General features: G+C 58.9%; 1 protein-coding gene across 1 annotated transcript in view; it reads left to right on the forward strand.

Annotated features, from left to right (window-relative positions):
- The window catches only part of MYH9 (myosin heavy chain 9), a 92,422-nt gene extending 76,054 nt beyond the window's left edge, over positions 1-16,368 (forward strand). Inside the window, exons 21-41 of the mRNA XM_012787035.2 lie at positions 719-850; positions 1,270-1,476; positions 2,311-2,448; positions 2,844-2,967; positions 3,193-3,364; positions 4,037-4,249; positions 4,572-4,716; positions 5,882-6,088; positions 6,289-6,393; positions 6,591-6,743; positions 7,818-8,066; positions 9,084-9,296; positions 9,417-9,629; positions 9,943-10,104; positions 11,178-11,306; positions 12,156-12,244; positions 12,325-12,448; positions 12,796-13,004; positions 13,509-13,617; positions 13,701-13,873; positions 14,882-16,368. Of these exons, the coding sequence (XP_012642489.2) occupies positions 719-850; positions 1,270-1,476; positions 2,311-2,448; positions 2,844-2,967; positions 3,193-3,364; positions 4,037-4,249; positions 4,572-4,716; positions 5,882-6,088; positions 6,289-6,393; positions 6,591-6,743; positions 7,818-8,066; positions 9,084-9,296; positions 9,417-9,629; positions 9,943-10,104; positions 11,178-11,306; positions 12,156-12,244; positions 12,325-12,448; positions 12,796-13,004; positions 13,509-13,617; positions 13,701-13,873; positions 14,882-14,999 (3,384 nt within the window). The 3' untranslated portion in view covers positions 15,000-16,368. The remainder of the gene's footprint in view (positions 1-718; positions 851-1,269; positions 1,477-2,310; positions 2,449-2,843; positions 2,968-3,192; positions 3,365-4,036; positions 4,250-4,571; positions 4,717-5,881; positions 6,089-6,288; positions 6,394-6,590; positions 6,744-7,817; positions 8,067-9,083; positions 9,297-9,416; positions 9,630-9,942; positions 10,105-11,177; positions 11,307-12,155; positions 12,245-12,324; positions 12,449-12,795; positions 13,005-13,508; positions 13,618-13,700; positions 13,874-14,881) is intronic.
- The last annotated feature ends 1,946 nt before the right edge of the window (positions 16,369-18,314 follow it).

Raw genomic sequence — 18,314 nt, forward strand, 5'->3', positions numbered from 1 at the left:
GGGCCCAGCACCGCACGGCCACGCACGCTGCAGGGGGCGCTGCCCTCCCGGTAAGCCATGGACGGCCGCTCAGAAGCTTTGCCTGTGGCTGGACTGGCCCTCCCCAGCCTTTTATTTTTAAAGTTGTTCAGGCTGCTTTTGTTAATAATATCTAATTTGTGGTAATTGCGAAAAGTTAGCGAAAAGCAAAAAAAAAAAAAAAAAGAAAAGAAAAAATTCACCCATAATTCCCTCGCCCAGAACCAACAGCAGTGGATGTTATAATGTTTCTTCCTGCTCTGCTGCTGTCACTCCCTGTAAATCTCAGCGGTGTAAACCGTGTACATTCTTACGTAGCCGAGCTTTGACTTGTATAAATAGTCTTGTGTTTTGCACTTTCCATTTAAAATTCTTTCCTAAGTGCTGCATCTAGAAACCGGCATATGGTTCCTTAGAGGGTGTGTGCTAGTTTGTCTGGCTGCCTTTCTCCATGTCATTCCCAGCTCTTTTGCTATAAACAATGCTGTGGTGAACATCTTCATGCACACGCAGGGATAGTTTCCTGGGTCAGAGGCCCAGGCAGAGAGCCCCAGACTGTCGTCCAGGAGGACTGTCCCCTCTTGCACCTCCCCTCCCCTTGGGAGCTGGGGTTTCCAGGGGTGCAGGAGAGGCCCCACAGCTGTTGGCAGAGACGGGCACCTTGCAGCTGAGCCTCTCTCCACCTCCCTCTCCTGTCCAGGTCAAGCCGCTGCTGCAGGTGAGCCGACAGGAGGAGGAGATGATAGCCAAGGAGGAGGAGCTGGTGAAAGTCCGGGAGAAGCAGCTGGCTGCGGAGAACAGGCTCACAGAGATGGAGACGCTGCAGTCTCAGGTGGGTGTCCTTGCAGTCTACCCTACTAGTGCGGCCTCTCCCAGTGCTGCCACCTGCTGGTCACCAGTGGTGAGGCATGTTTGCCGCTCCAGGAACCGATTCTGCTACTAGTGTAGGAAATTGGGGTTATGTGATGTGTGGAAGCCACTGGAGGGGAAGGGAAGTTAGCAAGTGTTGTGTTCAAGCCCTAGCTCCACCATCTAACCTCTCCGAACCTTTTTCCTGGGATCTTGGTATGATGCTCACAGGGTAGTGGCTAAAAAAATACAGGATGTGATGTGTGGAAAGTGCCTGGCAACTTAAGCACTCTCTGGGTGGAAGCTACTCCATGTTCCTCTCCCACCCGGGGCCTGAGTTGGAGAGCGTCTGCCCTTGAGAATGGAGCGCTTGAGGGGCTTACATTTTCCACGTGTTTGCAGCTCATGGCGGAGAAGTTGCAGCTGCAGGAGCAGCTCCAGGCAGAGACGGAGCTATGTGCCGAGGCCGAGGAGCTCCGGGCCCGCCTGACTGCCAAGAAGCAGGAGCTGGAAGAGATCTGCCACGACCTTGAGGCCAGGGTGGAGGAGGAGGAGGAGCGCTGCCAGCACCTGCAGACAGAGAAGAAGAAAATGCAGCAGAACATCCAGGTAAGCCGCCTGGTCCTCCTGGAGAGGGGGCAGGGCCGGACACTTCGAAGACAGGTGGAAGGGACCAGGTGGTTGTGGAGGAGCAGTGACGGGGGAGCCGGGGAGGAATTGCATGGGAGGCCACTCCTCGCTTTGCCCACTCGGGGCAGCCTGGAGAGGTTTGCTCTTTGGGGCGGTTTTTTTTTTTTTTTTTTTTTTTTTGAGACAGAGTCTCGCTTTGTTGCCCAGGCTAGAGTGAGTGCCGTGGCGTAGCTCACAGCAACCTCAAACTCCTGGGCTCAAGCAATCCTCCTGCCTCAGCCTCCCGAGTAGCTGGGACTACAGGCATGCGCCACCATGCCCGGCTAATTTTTTATATGTATATCAGTTGGCCAATTAATTTCTTTCTATTTATAGTAGAGACGGGGTCTCGCTCTTGCTCAGGCTGGTTTTGAACTCCTGACCTTGAGCAATCCGCCCGCCTCGGCCTCCCAAGAGCTAGGATTACAGGCGTGAGCCACAGCGCCCGGCCTTGGGGCGGTTATTTTTAACCCGTGCATCTCAGATCTGCACGAGTGCTGCCCAGGCGAGCACCGAGGCCAATTTGACTTCCCTCTGGTCAGCTCTGGCCCTGGCTGGCCTGCAGGACACAGAGCCATCTGCTTGGCCTTCTGCCTGTCCCACCAGTGGGTGCTGGCCCAGGGAAGCGCTTTAGTTAGGAAATTGCACCGGGGTTCTTGGTCCTGCACCCCAGTTTGAAATCCCAGATCCCACAAGTGGGGCTTGGGCCCCGTCTTGGCCATGCCACTGGGCTTGCGGAGCCTGCTGTCCTCACCGTCTCTCTGGCCCCTGCAGGAGCTCGAGGAGCAGCTGGAGGAGGAGGAGAGCGCCCGGCAGAAGCTGCAGCTGGAGAAGGTGACCACCGAGGCGAAGCTGAAGAAGTTGGAGGAAGACCAGATCATCATGGAGGACCAGAACTGCAAGCTGGCAAAGGTGAGGCCGGAGCCCACTGGTGGGTGGGCAAGGGTTCCAGTAGTACAGGTGAGCACGGTGCGGCTGCCTCCTGAAAGAGCGGGCCATTCATCCCTTGCCTCGCTAGCTGTCACCGGGAAACCTTCACCTGAGTCCAGAGGAGTAGCACAGGTCCAGGAGGGGCTTGGGCACCCATATTTTTTTATCTTAAGAAAACATGTCTGGCTATTTGAGGGGAGCTAGTGACCTTTCAAAATTAGCTCTTTGATCCGGGAAATCCTAATAAACTTCATCAAGTGTTGAAGGTCCTGCTTCTCCATTCATTCCTGAATTTCTGGGCGAGTCATGCTTTGAGGAGAGCTGAAATGTTCTGTGCTCATCCAACACTCAACTCTGACCCACTCTCCCCTCCGCAGGAGAAGAAGCTGCTGGAAGACAGAATATCTGAGTTCACCACCAACCTCATGGAAGAGGAGGAGAAATCAAAGAGCCTCGCCAAGCTCAAGAACAAGCATGAGGCCATGATCACAGACCTGGAAGGTAAGGGGGACGTGCAGGGGTGGACTGGGGAGACACGCGGGGCCTGGCAGCTCCTGGGGGTGTTCTCCTCTCTCACCCTGCAGTTGGGTACGAGTGTCCGTGTCGTGACGCCTTGAGCCTTGCGTATGTTTCACCACACATAGTATTTTACATAAGCAATTAAAACCAGAGACAGGGGAGCCTGTGGCCACTGAGGGCTCTGTCGCTCCCGTCCCTCCTTGGCAGAGCGGCTGCGCAGGGAGGAGAAGCAGCGGCAGGAGCTGGAGAAGACCCGCCGGAAACTGGAGGGAGACTCCACCGACCTCAGCGACCAGATCGCGGAGCTGCAGGCGCAGATCGCCGAGCTCAAGATGCAGCTGGCCAAGAAGGAGGAGGAGCTCCAGGCCGCCCTGGCCAGGTGAGGCCCGGCCGCCAGCCTGAGGCCGGGACGGCGTGAGCGCTTCCTGCTCCCACCTGGCGCTCCCACCTGGCGCGCCGGGCAGCTGTGAGCCTCCCTCTGCTGTCGCCTCGGCAGAGCCACTTGGTGGCAGGGCGATTCCTGCCCGCTCCAGGCGCCGTCTGGGGCTCCCGTCTTCTGTTAGTGACCCCCAAAGAGTCATCCCCAGTTCTTTCACTCACCCACAAAAGTCTTTTCTTTTTCTTTTTAAAATTTGGCTATAGGTACACATTTTTTTTAATGGACTTTATTTTCTAGAGCAGTTTTAGATTCACAGCAGGATGGGGCAGAAGGCACCAAGCGTCCGCGTCCCCCTGCCAGGCGTGTGCACAGCCTCCCAGTCCTCAGCGTCCCCCAGCGGGATGTTGTTACAGTCGGGGAACCTGCGTGGACACGGCATGGCCGTCTCAAGTCCACAGCACACGCGTGTTTTTACTTCTGTACCATTTTATTTTAGTTTTTCATTTAACATTTGAAATTTTAAAAATATTTAGAGCAGCGAATCTTAGTTTGGGAAATGCAGTGGTTCCCGTAAGGCTTTCCAGTTCTCAGAGTGGTGTTGCCCGCCGGCCCGAACGCCTCGGTGCCACGTCGCCGAGGCCCTTGGTGCCGACATCGTCGTCTCCTTGGCAGGGTGGAAGAGGAGGCTGCCCAGAAGAACATGGCCCTGAAGAAGATCCGGGAGCTGGAGTCCCAGATCTCGGAGCTGCAGGAGGACCTGGAGTCGGAGCGCGCCTTCAGGAGCAAGGCCGAGAAGCAGAAGCGGGACCTGGGCGAGGAGCTGGAGGCGCTGAAGACGGAGCTGGAGGACACGCTGGACTCCACGGCCGCCCAGCAGGAGCTCAGGTGTGCGGGCGGGCCTCGCCACGCAGGGAGTGTGGAGCCCGGCGGCTCCCGGCAGCTTCTCTCTCCCGAGTAGCAGACCTGTTAAAACCGACTCGAAGTTTGGGCAGAGGCAGGGACGGGCTTTAAGGCCGAAGGGCACAGACACCTGGACAAAGCGTGTCTGCGGGCACGGGCGTAGGGTGGGTGGCCGGGAGGGGCCGTGGTGGAGAAGCTGCCCGGGGTGGCCGTGCCCCGCGCCAGGCCTCTGCGGTCCGGGAGGAGCCCCGGGCCGGCATCGCCCCAGGGCTCTCGGCCTCCACCCTGACGGCATTTCTCCGTCCAGGTCCAAACGCGAACAGGAAGTGAACATCCTGAAGAAGACTCTGGAAGACGAGGCCAAGACCCACGAGGCCCAGATCCAGGAGATGAGGCAGAAGCACTCGCAGGCCGTGGAGGAGCTGGCGGAGCAGCTGGAGCAGTCGAAGCGGGTGCGGGGCTGCCCCGTGTCCTCGGGGGGAGGGGCCGGTGGCCGGCCACCACCCGGCCCTGCAGTCTCAGCCAGTCCTGCAGAGCAGTTCTAGAGTCTGACGGCTTGCGTCAGAGTCTAGGTTCCAGTTCTTAGTGGCTGTGTGACTTGGGCCTCAGTTTCCCCATGTGTAGAGGAGGTTAATGACAGGTTTATCTCTTGTGATTGTGTGAGGAGGGTCACAGTTGCTAACACACGTGAGGCACTTAGAAAGTGAGCGCAGGGTAAGTTATTGTTCAAGCAGCGGTTACCATTCAGCAGCCTGCCGACCCGAGCAGTCAGGGACTGAGCGTCACAGGGCCTCGGTGGTCCCTGGTGTGACTACGGGGTCCTCTCTAGAACACCTCGACGGCGGTCGGCTGGAGTCTCACGGGGAAACCCCAGCGATGCTGATCCCAGCTGCTTCCTTGGTCAGCTGCTGAGGGCAGGAGAAGTTCTGCCTCCTGGGTCTTCCTTCATGGTCACCCTTGGTGGCAGCTGGAGAAGTCACAGGCTCTTCCTTGTGGCAACCTTTGAGATGCCTTTGGAAACGTGCCTTGTCCATGGGCCTCCCTTGCACTTCCTCCCGGCTCTGTGCGTGTTGGAGCCACCCCGGGTCTTCAGTCGTCGCCCGACATGCCTTTGCACTCTCTCAGGGCCGGTGGACCCCAAACTTACCAATGGCCCCGAGGCCTTCTTGGTCCAGACTAGAATGGAATTGTGACATTTATTTTGTAAACTCCACTTTTACATTTTTTGAAAGAACATTACGTTATTACTTCGAACATCGTCACGTTATTGCTTTGAATGAGGCTTTATTCGAAGTCTAATTACGGACAGTTGCCGTTCCCCTTAGTGTATAATATTGCCAAGATCATAACATCTGCAACGACTACACCATGCGCTGCAGCATTCCCTCTTCCCAGCGAAGGAGGCTGGGGAGGGATTATTTTAGGGAAGGGGAAGCTGAGGTCCTCAGAGGTGCAGACGTGTGCCCAGCGTCCCCCACCAGCCGAGAGAGCGAGGGCAGGTGGGGCCTTCCGAGTCCGGGAGTCTTGCTGGCGCAGAAGCAGCAGTGATGGTAGAAAGACCAGGCGGCTTTGTGTCGGCGCACGCAGGCCCCGTTCACGTCTTTGCTTTCTCCCCAGGTGAAAGCCAACCTGGAGAAGGCCAAGCAGACCCTGGAGAGCGAGCGAGGGGAGCTGGCCAACGAGGTGAAAGTCCTGCTGCAGGGCAAAGGGGACTCAGAGCACAAGCGCAAGAAGGTGGAGGCCCAGCTGCAGGAGCTGCAGGTCAAGTTCAACGACGGAGAGCGCGTGCGCACGGAGCTGGCTGACAAGGTCACCAAGTTGCAGGTGAGGCCTCTGCCGGGACCCCGCCCTGGGCAGTGGGCCAGGCCCCCGGGTTGCACGGACACTTGTGCTCTGTCTCTTTGTCTCTCGCCTCAAACTGGCTCCTCAGTGAGGCCCTCATGGTTCAGCCGGTGACTCAGGACCAGCTTGGCCAAAGGAACTGCGGGGCCACGTCCGTGATTCTTTGTCCTTTCCCTGTGCAGGTTGAGCTGGACAACGTGACTGGTCTCCTCAACCAGTCTGACAGCAAGTCCAGCAAGCTCACCAAGGACTTCTCTGCACTGGAGTCCCAGCTGCAGGACACCCAGGTAAGGGCGACATGGGTCGTCTGGTCATCCATCCTCCTCTTCATCCCAAGGGTTTCTGGGTCCTCCCGGCCCCTAGAGTCTTTACGTGGCTGTTCCCTAAATCCGGGGACCGGCTTCTCCCTCCATTGAGGGTGTGGGGCCCAGGAGGCTGCACGCCGTGTCTCCTGAGCGCCGCACCCTCCTGTGCTTGGGAGTAGGAGCTGCTGCAGGAGGAGACCCGGCAGAAGCTGGGCCTGAGCACCAAGCTGAAGCAGATGGAGGACGAGAAGAACTCCTTCAAGGAGCAGCTGGAGGAGGAGGAGGAGGCCAAGCACAACCTGGAGAAGCAGATCGCCACCCTCCATGCCCAGGTTTGGAGGGAAACTGAGGCGGGACTCTGCAGGCTGGGGAGCTTCCAGCTGGGCACAGGAGGCACAGCCCTGCCACCTGGGTGGGCCCGGGACTGCCCTCGCCTGGTCAGTGCTTTCGGCCTGAGCCCCGGGTGGAATCCAGGGATCCGTGAGCTTAGATGGGCATATGACACCTCATTTCACCAGTCTCCAGCGACGTGTAGCATTTGCTTCCATTATGAATGTAGGCAACAAGCCATGTAGTAGCAGTGCTTGTGTCCTTGTCACCTGTAAGGTGGCCAGTCACATCAGAGTCATGGCCAGTCATAGCAGAGTCGGGGCCAGGCTTGCGTGGAGCTCACTCTCTGCCATGCAGACACAGCAGTGCACAGGTCCTTCAACCACAGTGGCTTAAAATATGTGACAACTGCATTTTTCTATATGGTTGCCTTGGTTATCCTAAGTGCTTATTTTGTGCATGTTAAAACATTACTATGAGGAGTCCACAGGCTTCTCTAGACTGTCAAGGAGTCCACAGCCGAGTATGTATTAAGAGCCCTTCTAGGTCTTATCTTGGGACTTCATGTGCCAGGCCAGCACAAACTCAGGGTGGGCTGGGAGTCTGCTCGGAAGCCCGGGGAGGAGTAGCTGGAGCAAGTGTAAGTTTGCCAGTTTATCTCCGGGTGCGAGGAGGGGCTGGCTGGTGGGGACCTGACACTCCGCCTGTCTCCAGCAGGCGCCCCAGAGGGCACTGGCCTTGCTCCCTGGGAGAGGTGAAGGCAGGGGACTTCTCTCTCAGGGCCTTGGTCTTTGTAGAACAAGAGGCTTGGCATAGATGAGGACTGAGAGCCACCCATGCTGGCCAGGGCGTTAACCCCGCAGTTTTGCGTGCAAGGTGGACACACCTCTGCAGAAAATCCATTTTTCTTGCCCCTGTGGAAGAGGGAAGTGACAGGGGAGCCAGTCCCATAACTGGGTTGGCTCCTGGTGCCCCTCCACGACGTAGCAGGCCACCTCCCACTGTCCAGGAACAGCATGTCACCTGAGCAGGGGCCATCTGAGGCGTCTCCTTATGCCTTGCTCCTTTCTGCGCAGGTGACCGACATGAAGAAGAAGATGGAGGACAGTGTGGGGTGCCTGGAGACCACGGAGGAGGTCAAGAGGAAGCTGCAGAAGGACCTGGAGGGGCTGAGCCAGCGGCATGAGGAGAAGGCGGCCGCCTATGACAAGCTGGAGAAGACTAAGACGCGGCTGCAGCAGGAGCTGGACGACCTGCTCGTAGACCTGGACCACCAGCGGCAGAGCGTCTCCAACCTGGAGAAGAAGCAGAAGAAGTTTGACCAGGTGTGTGGCAGATAAAGTTTTGCTGAATGCAGCCACACTTGTCGTTTGCACGCTGTTCCTGACTGTTGTCGTGCCGTGGCAGTGGTGGAGTAGTTGCTGCAGAGGGCATGCAGCCTGCAAAGTCTAAGGAATGCACAGTTGGCCATTTACGGAGAGGTTATCACCCATGGGATGAGTGCAGGGCAAAGGGAACGGGAAGGTGGGAAAAGAAGACAGAGCCCGGGTGGGGGGGTCCACACAGAGAGTGGGCACCAGAGGGTCGAGGCCTTCATCAGAGGAGGTGCAAATGGAATCCCAGCTTCCCAGCAGTCAGCTTGGCACTCTCGTAAAGAAAAACACCACTCTTGGCTAGGTGTGGTGGCTCATGCCTGTAATCCTAGCACTGTGGGAGGCCGAGGCGGACAGATTGCTCGAGGTCAGGAGTTCGAAACCAGCCTGAGCAAGAACAAGACCCCATCTCTACTATAAATAGAAAGAAATTAATTGGCCAACTAATATATATAGAAAAAATTAGCCGGGCATGGTGGTGCATGCCTGTAGTCCCAGCTACTCAGGAGGTTGAGGCAGCAGGATTGCTTGAGCTCACTCTAGCCTAGGCAACAAAGTAAGACTCTGTCTCAAAAAAAAGAAAAGAAAAACACCACCCAGTTGTTTAGGAGAACCAGAATTTTTCCAGGTTCTGAAGGTGAACAGTTTCCTCTGGGTTCTCACGGAAAAGTCATTGTGACATAAAGGATCATTATTATTCAGTGATAAAAACCAAACACATTAGAACGTGGTAGAGGCAATCCTTGTCCTTGTCTGGTCAGGAGAACACACTGCACTCTCTGCATTGTCCTTGGACCCAGGCAGGCTCCAGCCACAGCCTTGGGCCAGCTCCGTCTGGGTCCTGCTCCTCTCCCCCCCGGCCTCTGGGGCCCTCCTTCCCCAGGGGCTCGGGCCCGGCTGCTTCACCTCGCTGGTGGTCTGCAGCTCTGGGCCTGCCGCACGAAGCCTCACTGCCCACCTCTTTCCTAGCTCCTGGCAGAGGAGAAGACCATCTCCGCCAAGTATGCGGAGGAGCGCGACCGGGCCGAGGCAGAGGCGCGAGAGAAGGAGACCAAGGCGCTGTCGCTGGCCCGGGCCCTGGAGGAAGCCATAGAGCAGAAGGCGGAGCTGGAGCGGCTCAACAAGCAGTTCCGCACGGAGATGGAGGATCTCATGAGCTCCAAGGACGACGTGGGCAAGAGCGTGAGTGGGGAACACGGCAGGGTCTCTGGAGGGAGCTGGGCGGGGCTGGCACAGAGGGTCGGCGTGCACAGCCTCTGAGGCCCCGAGTTCAGGTCCCTGCTGGGGCTCTCTGGGGTGCAGGTCCACGAGCTGGAGAAGTCCAAGCGGGCCCTGGAGCAGCAGGTGGAAGAGATGAAGACCCAGCTGGAGGAGCTGGAGGACGAGCTGCAGGCCACGGAGGACGCCAAGCTGCGGCTGGAAGTGAACCTGCAGGCCATGAAGGCCCAGTTCGAGCGGGACCTGCAGGGCCGGGATGAGCAGAGCGAGGAGAAGAAGAAGCAGCTGGTCAGACAGGTGCGCATGCCCAACAGGTGCACACGGCTTCCTGCTGCCCGGCAGGTGGCCAGGGGCCACCCTGACATCTCACAGGCTTCCTTTCCATCCTTCCTCCACCTGGACTGTGTCAGGGCCCCTTGACCACTCCTCCCATGTCCCCACTCTGCAGTCCTCTGTCCCAGGGGTCAGTGACCCACCTTATTAGAGTCCTCATGGTCAGAGATCCCCATCAGCCCTGCCAGTCCTGCAAGACTGTGCTGAGCCCGCCTGGGCCCCGACTGGGCGGGGTCCGAGGGCGGGTCCAGCCTCCCGAGCTGTCGGTGTCTCCCAGGTGCGGGAGATGGAGGCAGAGCTGGAGGACGAGAGGAAGCAGCGCTCGATGGCAGTGGCTGCTCGGAAGAAGCTGGAGATGGACCTGAAGGACCTGGAGGCGCACATCGACTCGGCCAACAAGAACCGAGACGAAGCCATCAAACAGCTGCGCAAGCTGCAGGTGAGGCCCGCCCGGCCCGGCCGGAGCTGCTGCACACGGAGGCGGGACTCTGCACGGGGCTGGGCACAGTCAGGCTGGCCGGTGAACACTGGGGATTGCCACCTTCCTCTCCTGAGGAAGGCCCTGGGTGCTTCTAGCACCTGTTTCAGTGATGGAGCTTCAGAGGTCCAAAGGTGAGTGGAAACGAGGTAGTCTGAAAGCAGACGTGCAGTAAGATCCATGACTTCGAGCGCGGTAAACAGAGAAGCAAGTAAGTACAGACCGAGACACGCGGTGGAGTTAGGACAGGCGGTCACTTCGTGCAGGTTTGCAGGACAAGCGGGCACAGACAGTCCAGCCCTATGGCCAGAGGTGGAGGATGAGGACGCTGAGAATCAGGCTGCGTGTGGGACACACGCTGGGAGAGTTTTCACCCACCAGTAATGAAAGAATAACAATTAAAAATAGCTCTGGCTATTGTATTATTCCTCATAAGCCAGCAACAAGAATATATTTAAAAATCCACTGTGGGGCATAGATCCTGTTGCCGGTGGCGTTTTTTGCTGGTACAGTTGCCGTGCACAAGAGCCATGCTCTGTGGCTTGAGGAATCCCAATTTGGGATTTATCTACAAAAGAATAAAAGGCTATTTGGCAAAGATCTTTACGGTTAAATAACAGGAGAGTAACAAAAAGAAACAGCTGCCCCGCCCTGTAGAGGGACGGCCTGGCGGGCTGGGTGCTGGCCTGAGTACTGGGTGCGTGTTCGGGGTGGCGCCGTGAACTCGGGGTCAGGCACACGGGAGTGATGGAAAGTGAGAGCGAAACGCGGCTCGTGCACCGCGAGTGGCACTGTCGAAAGTGTGCTTCAGCCGCCCCGACGGTCAGGAAGTGTAGAGACGGTATAGGATTCAGAGATGTTTTGTCTCGTTACTATTTCGTCCTTTTACAGTCAAGTTGGTAAAATACAGCATCAGGCTAACAGCAGCCACGAGTGCCCGTGGGCGAGGTGACCCCTGGGGGGTGCGGGGTGGAGAGCCGTGCAGCAGGCGGGGCGCGGCGGGGTGCCCAGCGTCTCCTCTCGTCCCGCCCCAGGCCCAGATGAAGGACTGCATGCGCGAGCTGGACGACACCCGCGTGTCCCGCGAGGAGATCCTGGCGCAGGCTAAGGAGAACGAGAAGAAGCTGAAGAGCATGGAGGCCGAGATGATGCAGCTGCAGGAGGTGGGCCGGCTGCGGCAGGGCTCCCGAGCCTTCTGCTGGTCAGCGTCATGTAGCCAGAGGCGCCAGGCAGGGCTGGGATCAAACTGGCCAAACCCCAGGACTGAGCTGGGGGTGGAACTTGGTTTACGAAAGGATTCCCTCTAGGGTTTCGTTGCTAGCAGGGCACCGGCATGGACAGTGTGTGTGCGAATGACACTGTGGTCCCGGCATGCGACAAGGCTTTATGGCAGTCACCACCTCCTGCCGTGGGTTGTGCCTGGTGAGGGGGGGTCCGAGTGACCCTTGGCTGCCTTGCCCATCGCTCCCAAGGCACATCGTGAAGTGTCCCCCAGGTCTGGAGGGTCTTGTACAGAGTGATGTGACTGGCTACCCAGTGTGCTGAGACAGTCCAGATCAAGGCTCATCTGCTTGTGCTCATGCCTGTGGCTGTCCTCTGCTGCCTGGGCCGGGGTGACCTCTCTCTCCGTGGTCGAGTGTTGGTCTCTGTTGAGGCTGCCTCACCCTCAGGCTCTGGAGCTGACTCCCGTCTCTGGTCTCCCCGAAACTCGGAGGGACCACACTGAGCATTCATGGGTCTCCCCTCTTAGGCCGTGTTTCTTCTTTGTCTCCACGGCCCTGGCACCTGGCATGATCCCTAGCACTTAGATATGGGGCTTTTGTAAACATGTGGTGCTTGTGCTATGACTGAGGGGCTGATGACGGGGACACCAGCCCTGTGAGCCGGAGGTTCGTGAGAAAGGCCTTCTGGGAGGAGGCAGGGAAGGGGCTCGAGGCAGGAGCACTAGGGGCCCAGGGAGGGTGGCCCTGCGGGGCCATGGCTGCCCCGGGTTCACACTCGGTCCTCACCAGGAACTGGCAGCTGCCGAGCGTGCCAAGCGCCAGGCCCAGCAGGAGCGGGACGAGCTGGCCGACGAGATCGCCAACAGCAGCGGCAAAGGGTGAGCCAAGTGAGGGGCAGAGGCAGGGCCGGGCGTGTCCCCCGGGGTTGGCCCCTCACTCCTCCCCCGCCTGCCCCCAGAGCCCTGGCGCTGGAGGAGAAGCGGCGCCTGGAGGCCCGAATCGCGCAGCTGGAGGAGGAGCTGGAGGAGGAGCAGGGCAACACGGAGCTCATCAACGACCGGCTGAAGAAGGCCAACCTGCAGGTGGGGCCGTGCTGGCCCTGTCCCCACCCCAGGGCTCCAGGGCTACCCCCCATCCTACCCCACGAGATGGCCTCAGACCCACTGGCAGAAGCGCAGGCCGGGTGCCAGCTGCTCCCTGACCGCTCAGGGGAAAATGTCCTGGCACCCAGAAAGGTCACCCGCCTCTTATCAGTCAGGTGTTCAGAAGTTTCTGGACCCTTATTCATGGGTAGCTCTCTTCTCTGGGAGAGCTGAGGTCTCTGACCCCCAGGGCCTGGTGGGACCGTGCTGCCCCCTCCTCTGGCCCTGCTAGCGCCCTGCAGCCAGGGCCCCAGCACTCTGTGAGGTCACCGGCCTTCCTTCCGCAGATCGACCAGATCAACACCGACCTGAACCTGGAGCGCAGCCACGCCCAGAAGAACGAGAACGCGCGGCAGCAGCTGGAGCGCCAGAACAAGGAGCTCAAGGTCAAGTTGCAGGAGATGGAGGGCACCGTCAAGTCCAAGTACAAGGCCTCCATCACCGCCCTCGAGGCCAAGATCGCACAGCTGGAGGAGCAGCTGGACAACGAGACCAAGTGCGTGCTCCCTGCCCCAGCCCAGCTGCCGGGGAGATCTCGGGCCCTTCCATGGTCTTCCCCCAGCCGGGTCAGGACCCAGCTCTCCGTCTCCTGAGTCCGGGGCTGTTTCCCTCCATCCCTGTCACTGGAGGACCCTGAGGGTTCCAGTAGGAGCCCCTGGCCCGCCTCTGAAGCTGGGAGGTTTGGCTGTCTCTGAGGGCTGGGTCCCTCTTTGGAGGTAAAGAGGGTCACACCAGGCCCCAAACCTCAGCCTTCTCTTTGCCTAGCTGCCCGAATGCTCTTTGAGGTGTCGCTTCCCTTCCTGGAGCCCGTTTCCTCCTCTGTAAAGTGGAGCTAATCCCAGTGCCCTTACAAGAACCGCAGAGCAGGCGCCCAGTAAAGACGCAGCTGGCATCGAGGCCTCCCTGCGGGCGGGTCCCCAGGCCCCGGCGGGGGGCGATGCGGCCTGCGGCTTGTTGGCCGACCCGGAGGCGTCCCTGCTGAGCGCGTGTCTGCCCGCAGGGAGCGCCAGGCGGCCTGCAAACAGGTGCGGCGGGCGGAGAAGAAGCTGAAGGACGTGCTGCTGCAGGTGGAGGACGAGCGGAGGAACGCCGAGCAGTTCAAGGACCAGGTGTGTGCGCGGCGGGCGGCCGGCTGGGCCGCGCGGGCCGTGCCAGGCCCCTAACCCGGCTCGGGCCACACGTGTCTCCACAGGCAGACAAGGCGTCCACACGCCTGAAGCAGCTCAAGCGGCAGCTGGAGGAGGCCGAGGAGGAGGCCCAGCGGGCCAACGCGTCCCGCCGGAAACTGCAGCGCGAGCTGGAGGACGCCACCGAGACGGCCGACGCCATGAACCGCGAGGTCAGCTCCCTCAAGAACAAGCTCAGGTGAGCCGCCGCGCCAGCCCAGCCCCTGCGCTCAGCGCTGCTCCCGTCCACAGGCGGCTTGTTCTGCAAAGCGCACTTCAGGAGGTTGCACTCCCACGACCCGGTGACGTTTCTCAGCCAGAGTCCCCGGGTGAGGTGCTGATGACAGACCTCAGAGTGCAGAATGCTGCGGCAGAGCCACCGGCCCCTCTGGGGTCTCCTGATCCGGGGCTCCAGCCGGCCCTCCGAACAAACAGGGAACTCCTGGCAGTTTATTCCCAGCCTGTGTGGACTGTCTGTCTGTCTGACAGGAGCACATTTCCTTGCTGAGTCTCTTGACTGACCAGTGGCGCGAGGCACCTGGCCCAGCTCCCAGCGCATGCTAGGTGCCTGGCAGATACCGGCAGCCTGAGCGCCAGGTCGTCTCACAGGGCCTGTGCGAGTGACGAGGGCTGCCTTGCGTTGCTGAAGGGGCTGTTCGCACTGGAGAAGCGCCGCCCCGTGAGGCCCAGTCTGGCTCTCTGAGGCTCTCGCGTCTTACCTGCTTCGCACAGGGATGTCTTTTCCTAAACGAGACCAGACATCATAGTCCGTTTTTAATATGAATTTTCTGGCATGGTGGGAAGAGGATGCCCGTCTTTGCACGCAGTGTAAACAGTCGTTCCTGCCCCTCTGACGAAGGTGGTGTCAGACCCTTGAGCCGAGGGTGGCATCTTGCAGGAGCAGCTCCGTCCACTCTGTGCCCTTGCCATTTCTGTCATTCAGTCCTCTTTTCCTGGACTGTTTTTGTGCTGGTGTTGAGTGTTAGGGTGTCTGATACCGAAATGTTGTGCAGGAAGCTTTAGTTGCCTGCCTTCTTGACAGCCTCCCTGCCCTGCCCGGAATTAGGGCTTCGGGTCCCAGCGTTGCTTCTCCCTGGTGGGGCAGTTGGGTGCCTGGCTTTCCTCTAGAGATGGCTTTGGAATGTGTGCGCTGCGCTGCGGCCGCCCCTCGGGCTGGGCCCGCTGACCCTCTGCCTCTGCCCCCCAGGCGTGGGGACCTGCCGTTCGTCGTGCCCCGCCGAATGGCCCGGAAAGGTGCTGGCGACTGCTCGGACGAGGAGGTGGACGGCAAAGCGGACGGGGCTGAGGCCAAGCCTGCCGAGTAAGCCTTTCTGCTGCTGCAGCCCGAGGTGGATGGACGGACAGACGGACGACTCCGCCTCCCTCCCCAGCCCCTGCAGCACCCCTGCCTTCCTGGGACTGCTGTGATCGTCACCCCCACCCCACCCCGTCGCCTTCCAGGCCTTGTCCAGGGCACTTGGCTTCCTCTGCTGCAACCCCTTCCAGCTCCCTCCCCTCAGAATCTGACACCAAAGAGTCAGGGCCCGGACTGGGCCCGGGAAAAGAGAGACCAGCCGGACCTGCGGCCCCCTCTTGCCAAAGAGCACAAGATGCGAGCAGGAGGGCAGGCCCCGGGGACGGGCGAGAGTTGTCTATGAATCTACTTTGCTTCAGACTAAAGGCGTTCTGATAGCCCAGCACCCCAGAAGAGTCATCACCTTCCCCGACCTCTGCCACCAGCTCTTCCCTTCCTCCTCCCTTCTTTGCTGTTGGCAATCACACGTGGTGACCTCACACGCCTCTGCCCCATCGCCCCCCACTCCTGTGGGCTCGGGGTGGTTCAGAAGGAGCAGGCCCAGGGGCTCCACCTCTGTGCAGGGCACAGAACCAGGGGCGGGCTCCTCCCGCCCCCTTCTGGGCAGCACCACTGTCCACTGTCCCTCCCCCGATTCTAAACCGTCTCAAGTGCAATGCCCCCTCCCCTCCTTTGCCAAGGGCAGCCTGGCCCTGCCACAGCGAGGCTGTTGGGGCCAAGCTGGAAAGGCCAGCAGCCTTCGGCCAGCAGCTTCTCCCACACTCTTGGGGACCAAATATATTTAATGGTTAAGGGACTTGTCCCAAGTATGACAGCCACAGCATTAGAGAGGGCCAGGGGCCCTCCCATGCGACCTTGTGCCTACTCTAGGACTGGGGCCCGAGGGTAGTTTATCTGCACCGTCGACTCAGTTTAGTTTAAAGATCTGCCGCCTGCACGGATATTTTTGAAAGAAAAAGAGGTTTTTTTCCCCTTCTTGTAATAAATGATAAAATTCCAAGTCTTTATCACTGCCTTTCCTTTGGAACCATGTTTAGAAGAGAGTAGCTTGTCCTACACTGGTCTACACTGGTTGCTGATTTACTTGTATTCCTGTTTTGTATATGCTGCATTTAGACTTACTATGGCAAGAAAGCGTTTTTTACATGGAAACAAACTCTCAACAAATCATGAAGTTAGGTAAAAGCTATGTCAGCCTACAAAGCTCTGAATTCAGGTCCCAGATGCTGTCACAAAGGAGTGAGTGGAACTCCCAGCCCACCCCCTTTTTTTATATAATACAAGTGCCTTAGCATGTGTTGCAGCTGTCACCACTACAGTGCGCTGGTTTACAGATGTTTTCCACTGAGCGTCACAATAAAGAGAACCATGTGCTATGAGCCGTGTCTGGTGGTGTCGTCTGCAGCGGAGGGTGGCCTGGAAGGGACCGGGCCTTGCTCCTGCAGCCGCCCCTGCCTGGCAAAGTCCGGGAGCAGCCTGGGGCGAAGGCCGGTGTGGGTCTGCGTCGTGCAGGACCGGAGATGGAAAGGCAGGCTGGGCCCCATCCCAGGGGTCTGTGAGCATCTTGGTTCCTCTCAGTCATTGAGCACCTGCTAAGTGCGAGACACTGAGCTGGGCTAGGGAACGAGACGCAGATCAGCCCAGGCAGGAAGCTGCAGGCACCATCTTGCTCCTGGAAGCACACAGGACCTGCCCTGCGGAGGTTCAGCCCAGGGCTGTAGACGCAGGCGACAGGTCCTATAGGGATCGGAGGTGCTTCCCAGGACTGTCAAACTTTTGCCCATTTATTGTTAAAGGCTGAGCATGAACTGGCTTGGGTGGAGGGGTGCTCGGAGAAGGGCAACAAAGGCCATGCATGCCCCTGTGATTGCAGGGAAAAAGGATTTCCTCAGAGAGGGACCATGGCACCCGCTGGCATGGAGGTGTGGGCCAAGCACCAGCCTGCACTGCCCAAGCCTCCAGCAGCCACCTTCAGCCCTGGGCAGGGAGCAGGAGGTACCAGGGGCAGTCGGTGGGGCGGACACCGGAGGGCTTTGTGTGCTGCTGTTTCCTTTTCAGTAGCACTGGGGTGTTGGCCATAGAGCTGGTCCACGTGCACTGGCACATCAGATGCTCCTAGGTCAGGTTCCAGCTCCGCCACCTCCCGAGGCACTGGGCAGGGGGCGCTCCTGTGGGCTTATTGCTCAGTGTGGTTCCTGTTTCAGGGGTGGCCCTAAGGTTTGAGGGCCCCTCTGCTTCCTCCCGTGACTGAGCCAGGTCACTACCCTCTCTGCCTCAGTAGCACATGTGTGGAATGCCACACAGAGGTGTCCGGAGGATCATACGGCAAGGGCAGAGTGCCTGGCATCATGACACAATGTCACCTGTAGGGCCATCCCTGCCTCATCTCAGCTTGGGAGAGCAGAGAGTTGGAGCAAGGTCTCTGCCAAGTGAAATCCCTGATGTATGTTTCTGGTCTTGTAATTGGTAGATGGTTGGACTAAAGTCTTCAAGTGCTATGTGCTCCTTGTCACCACCATAGTGGGACACTCCATTGTCCTGTAGAGGGCGAGTGGCCGCAGTGGGGAGCCTGCAGGTGGGACGCGATCTGGGGGTCAGCTTAAGGAGGGACTGGGTCTTTGGTAAAACAGCTGCATGCACATTCCCCGGGCTGCTAGCCTCATGTGTGCCGCCTTGCACTGTCACCTGGACAGGCCACTGCCTCTGACCAGCTTCCTCCTCTGTCGAGTAAGGTGCACCAGATGCTTTCTGCCAAGCTGTGGTCCTCGCACCAGCAGCTTCATGTGGGGATTGGGCAGCAACAATCTCAGACCCCACCCAAGGCTCCTGAATCAGACCCTGTGCTTTCACAAGCCACCCATGCTACCTCAGCATTTCCGCAGAATCTCCCTGCCAGCGAGTCCTCCAGGGACCTGCCTGAGCTGATGGCCTGGTTGGTACCATCGGTGCACTGCAGGGCAGTGGCCTCTGCAGGTCGTCACTGTACCTGGGAGTGACATGGCCCTTAGGTGTAGGGGAGCAGGGCAGGGACACAGAACCAGGCAGAGCAGGTGGTGGTCACCCCGTGTCTGTGGCCCTTCAAGATACAGACGAGAGGCTGGGCGCGGGGCTCACGCCTGTAATCCTAGCACGCTGGGAAGCCGAGGCAGGCAGATTGCTTGAGGTCAGGAGTTTGAAACCAGCCTGAGCAAGAGCGAGACCCTGTCTCTACTATAAATAGAAAAATTGGCCAACTAATATATATAGAAAAAAATTAGCCGGGCATGGTGGCGCATGCCTGTAGTCCCAGCTACTCGGGAGGCTGAGGCAGAAGGATTGCTTGAGC

This window comes from Microcebus murinus, chromosome 10 (assembly GCF_040939455.1).
Source record: "Microcebus murinus isolate Inina chromosome 10, M.murinus_Inina_mat1.0, whole genome shotgun sequence".
In the NCBI taxonomy this organism is placed as follows: Eukaryota; Metazoa; Chordata; class Mammalia; order Primates; family Cheirogaleidae; genus Microcebus; species Microcebus murinus.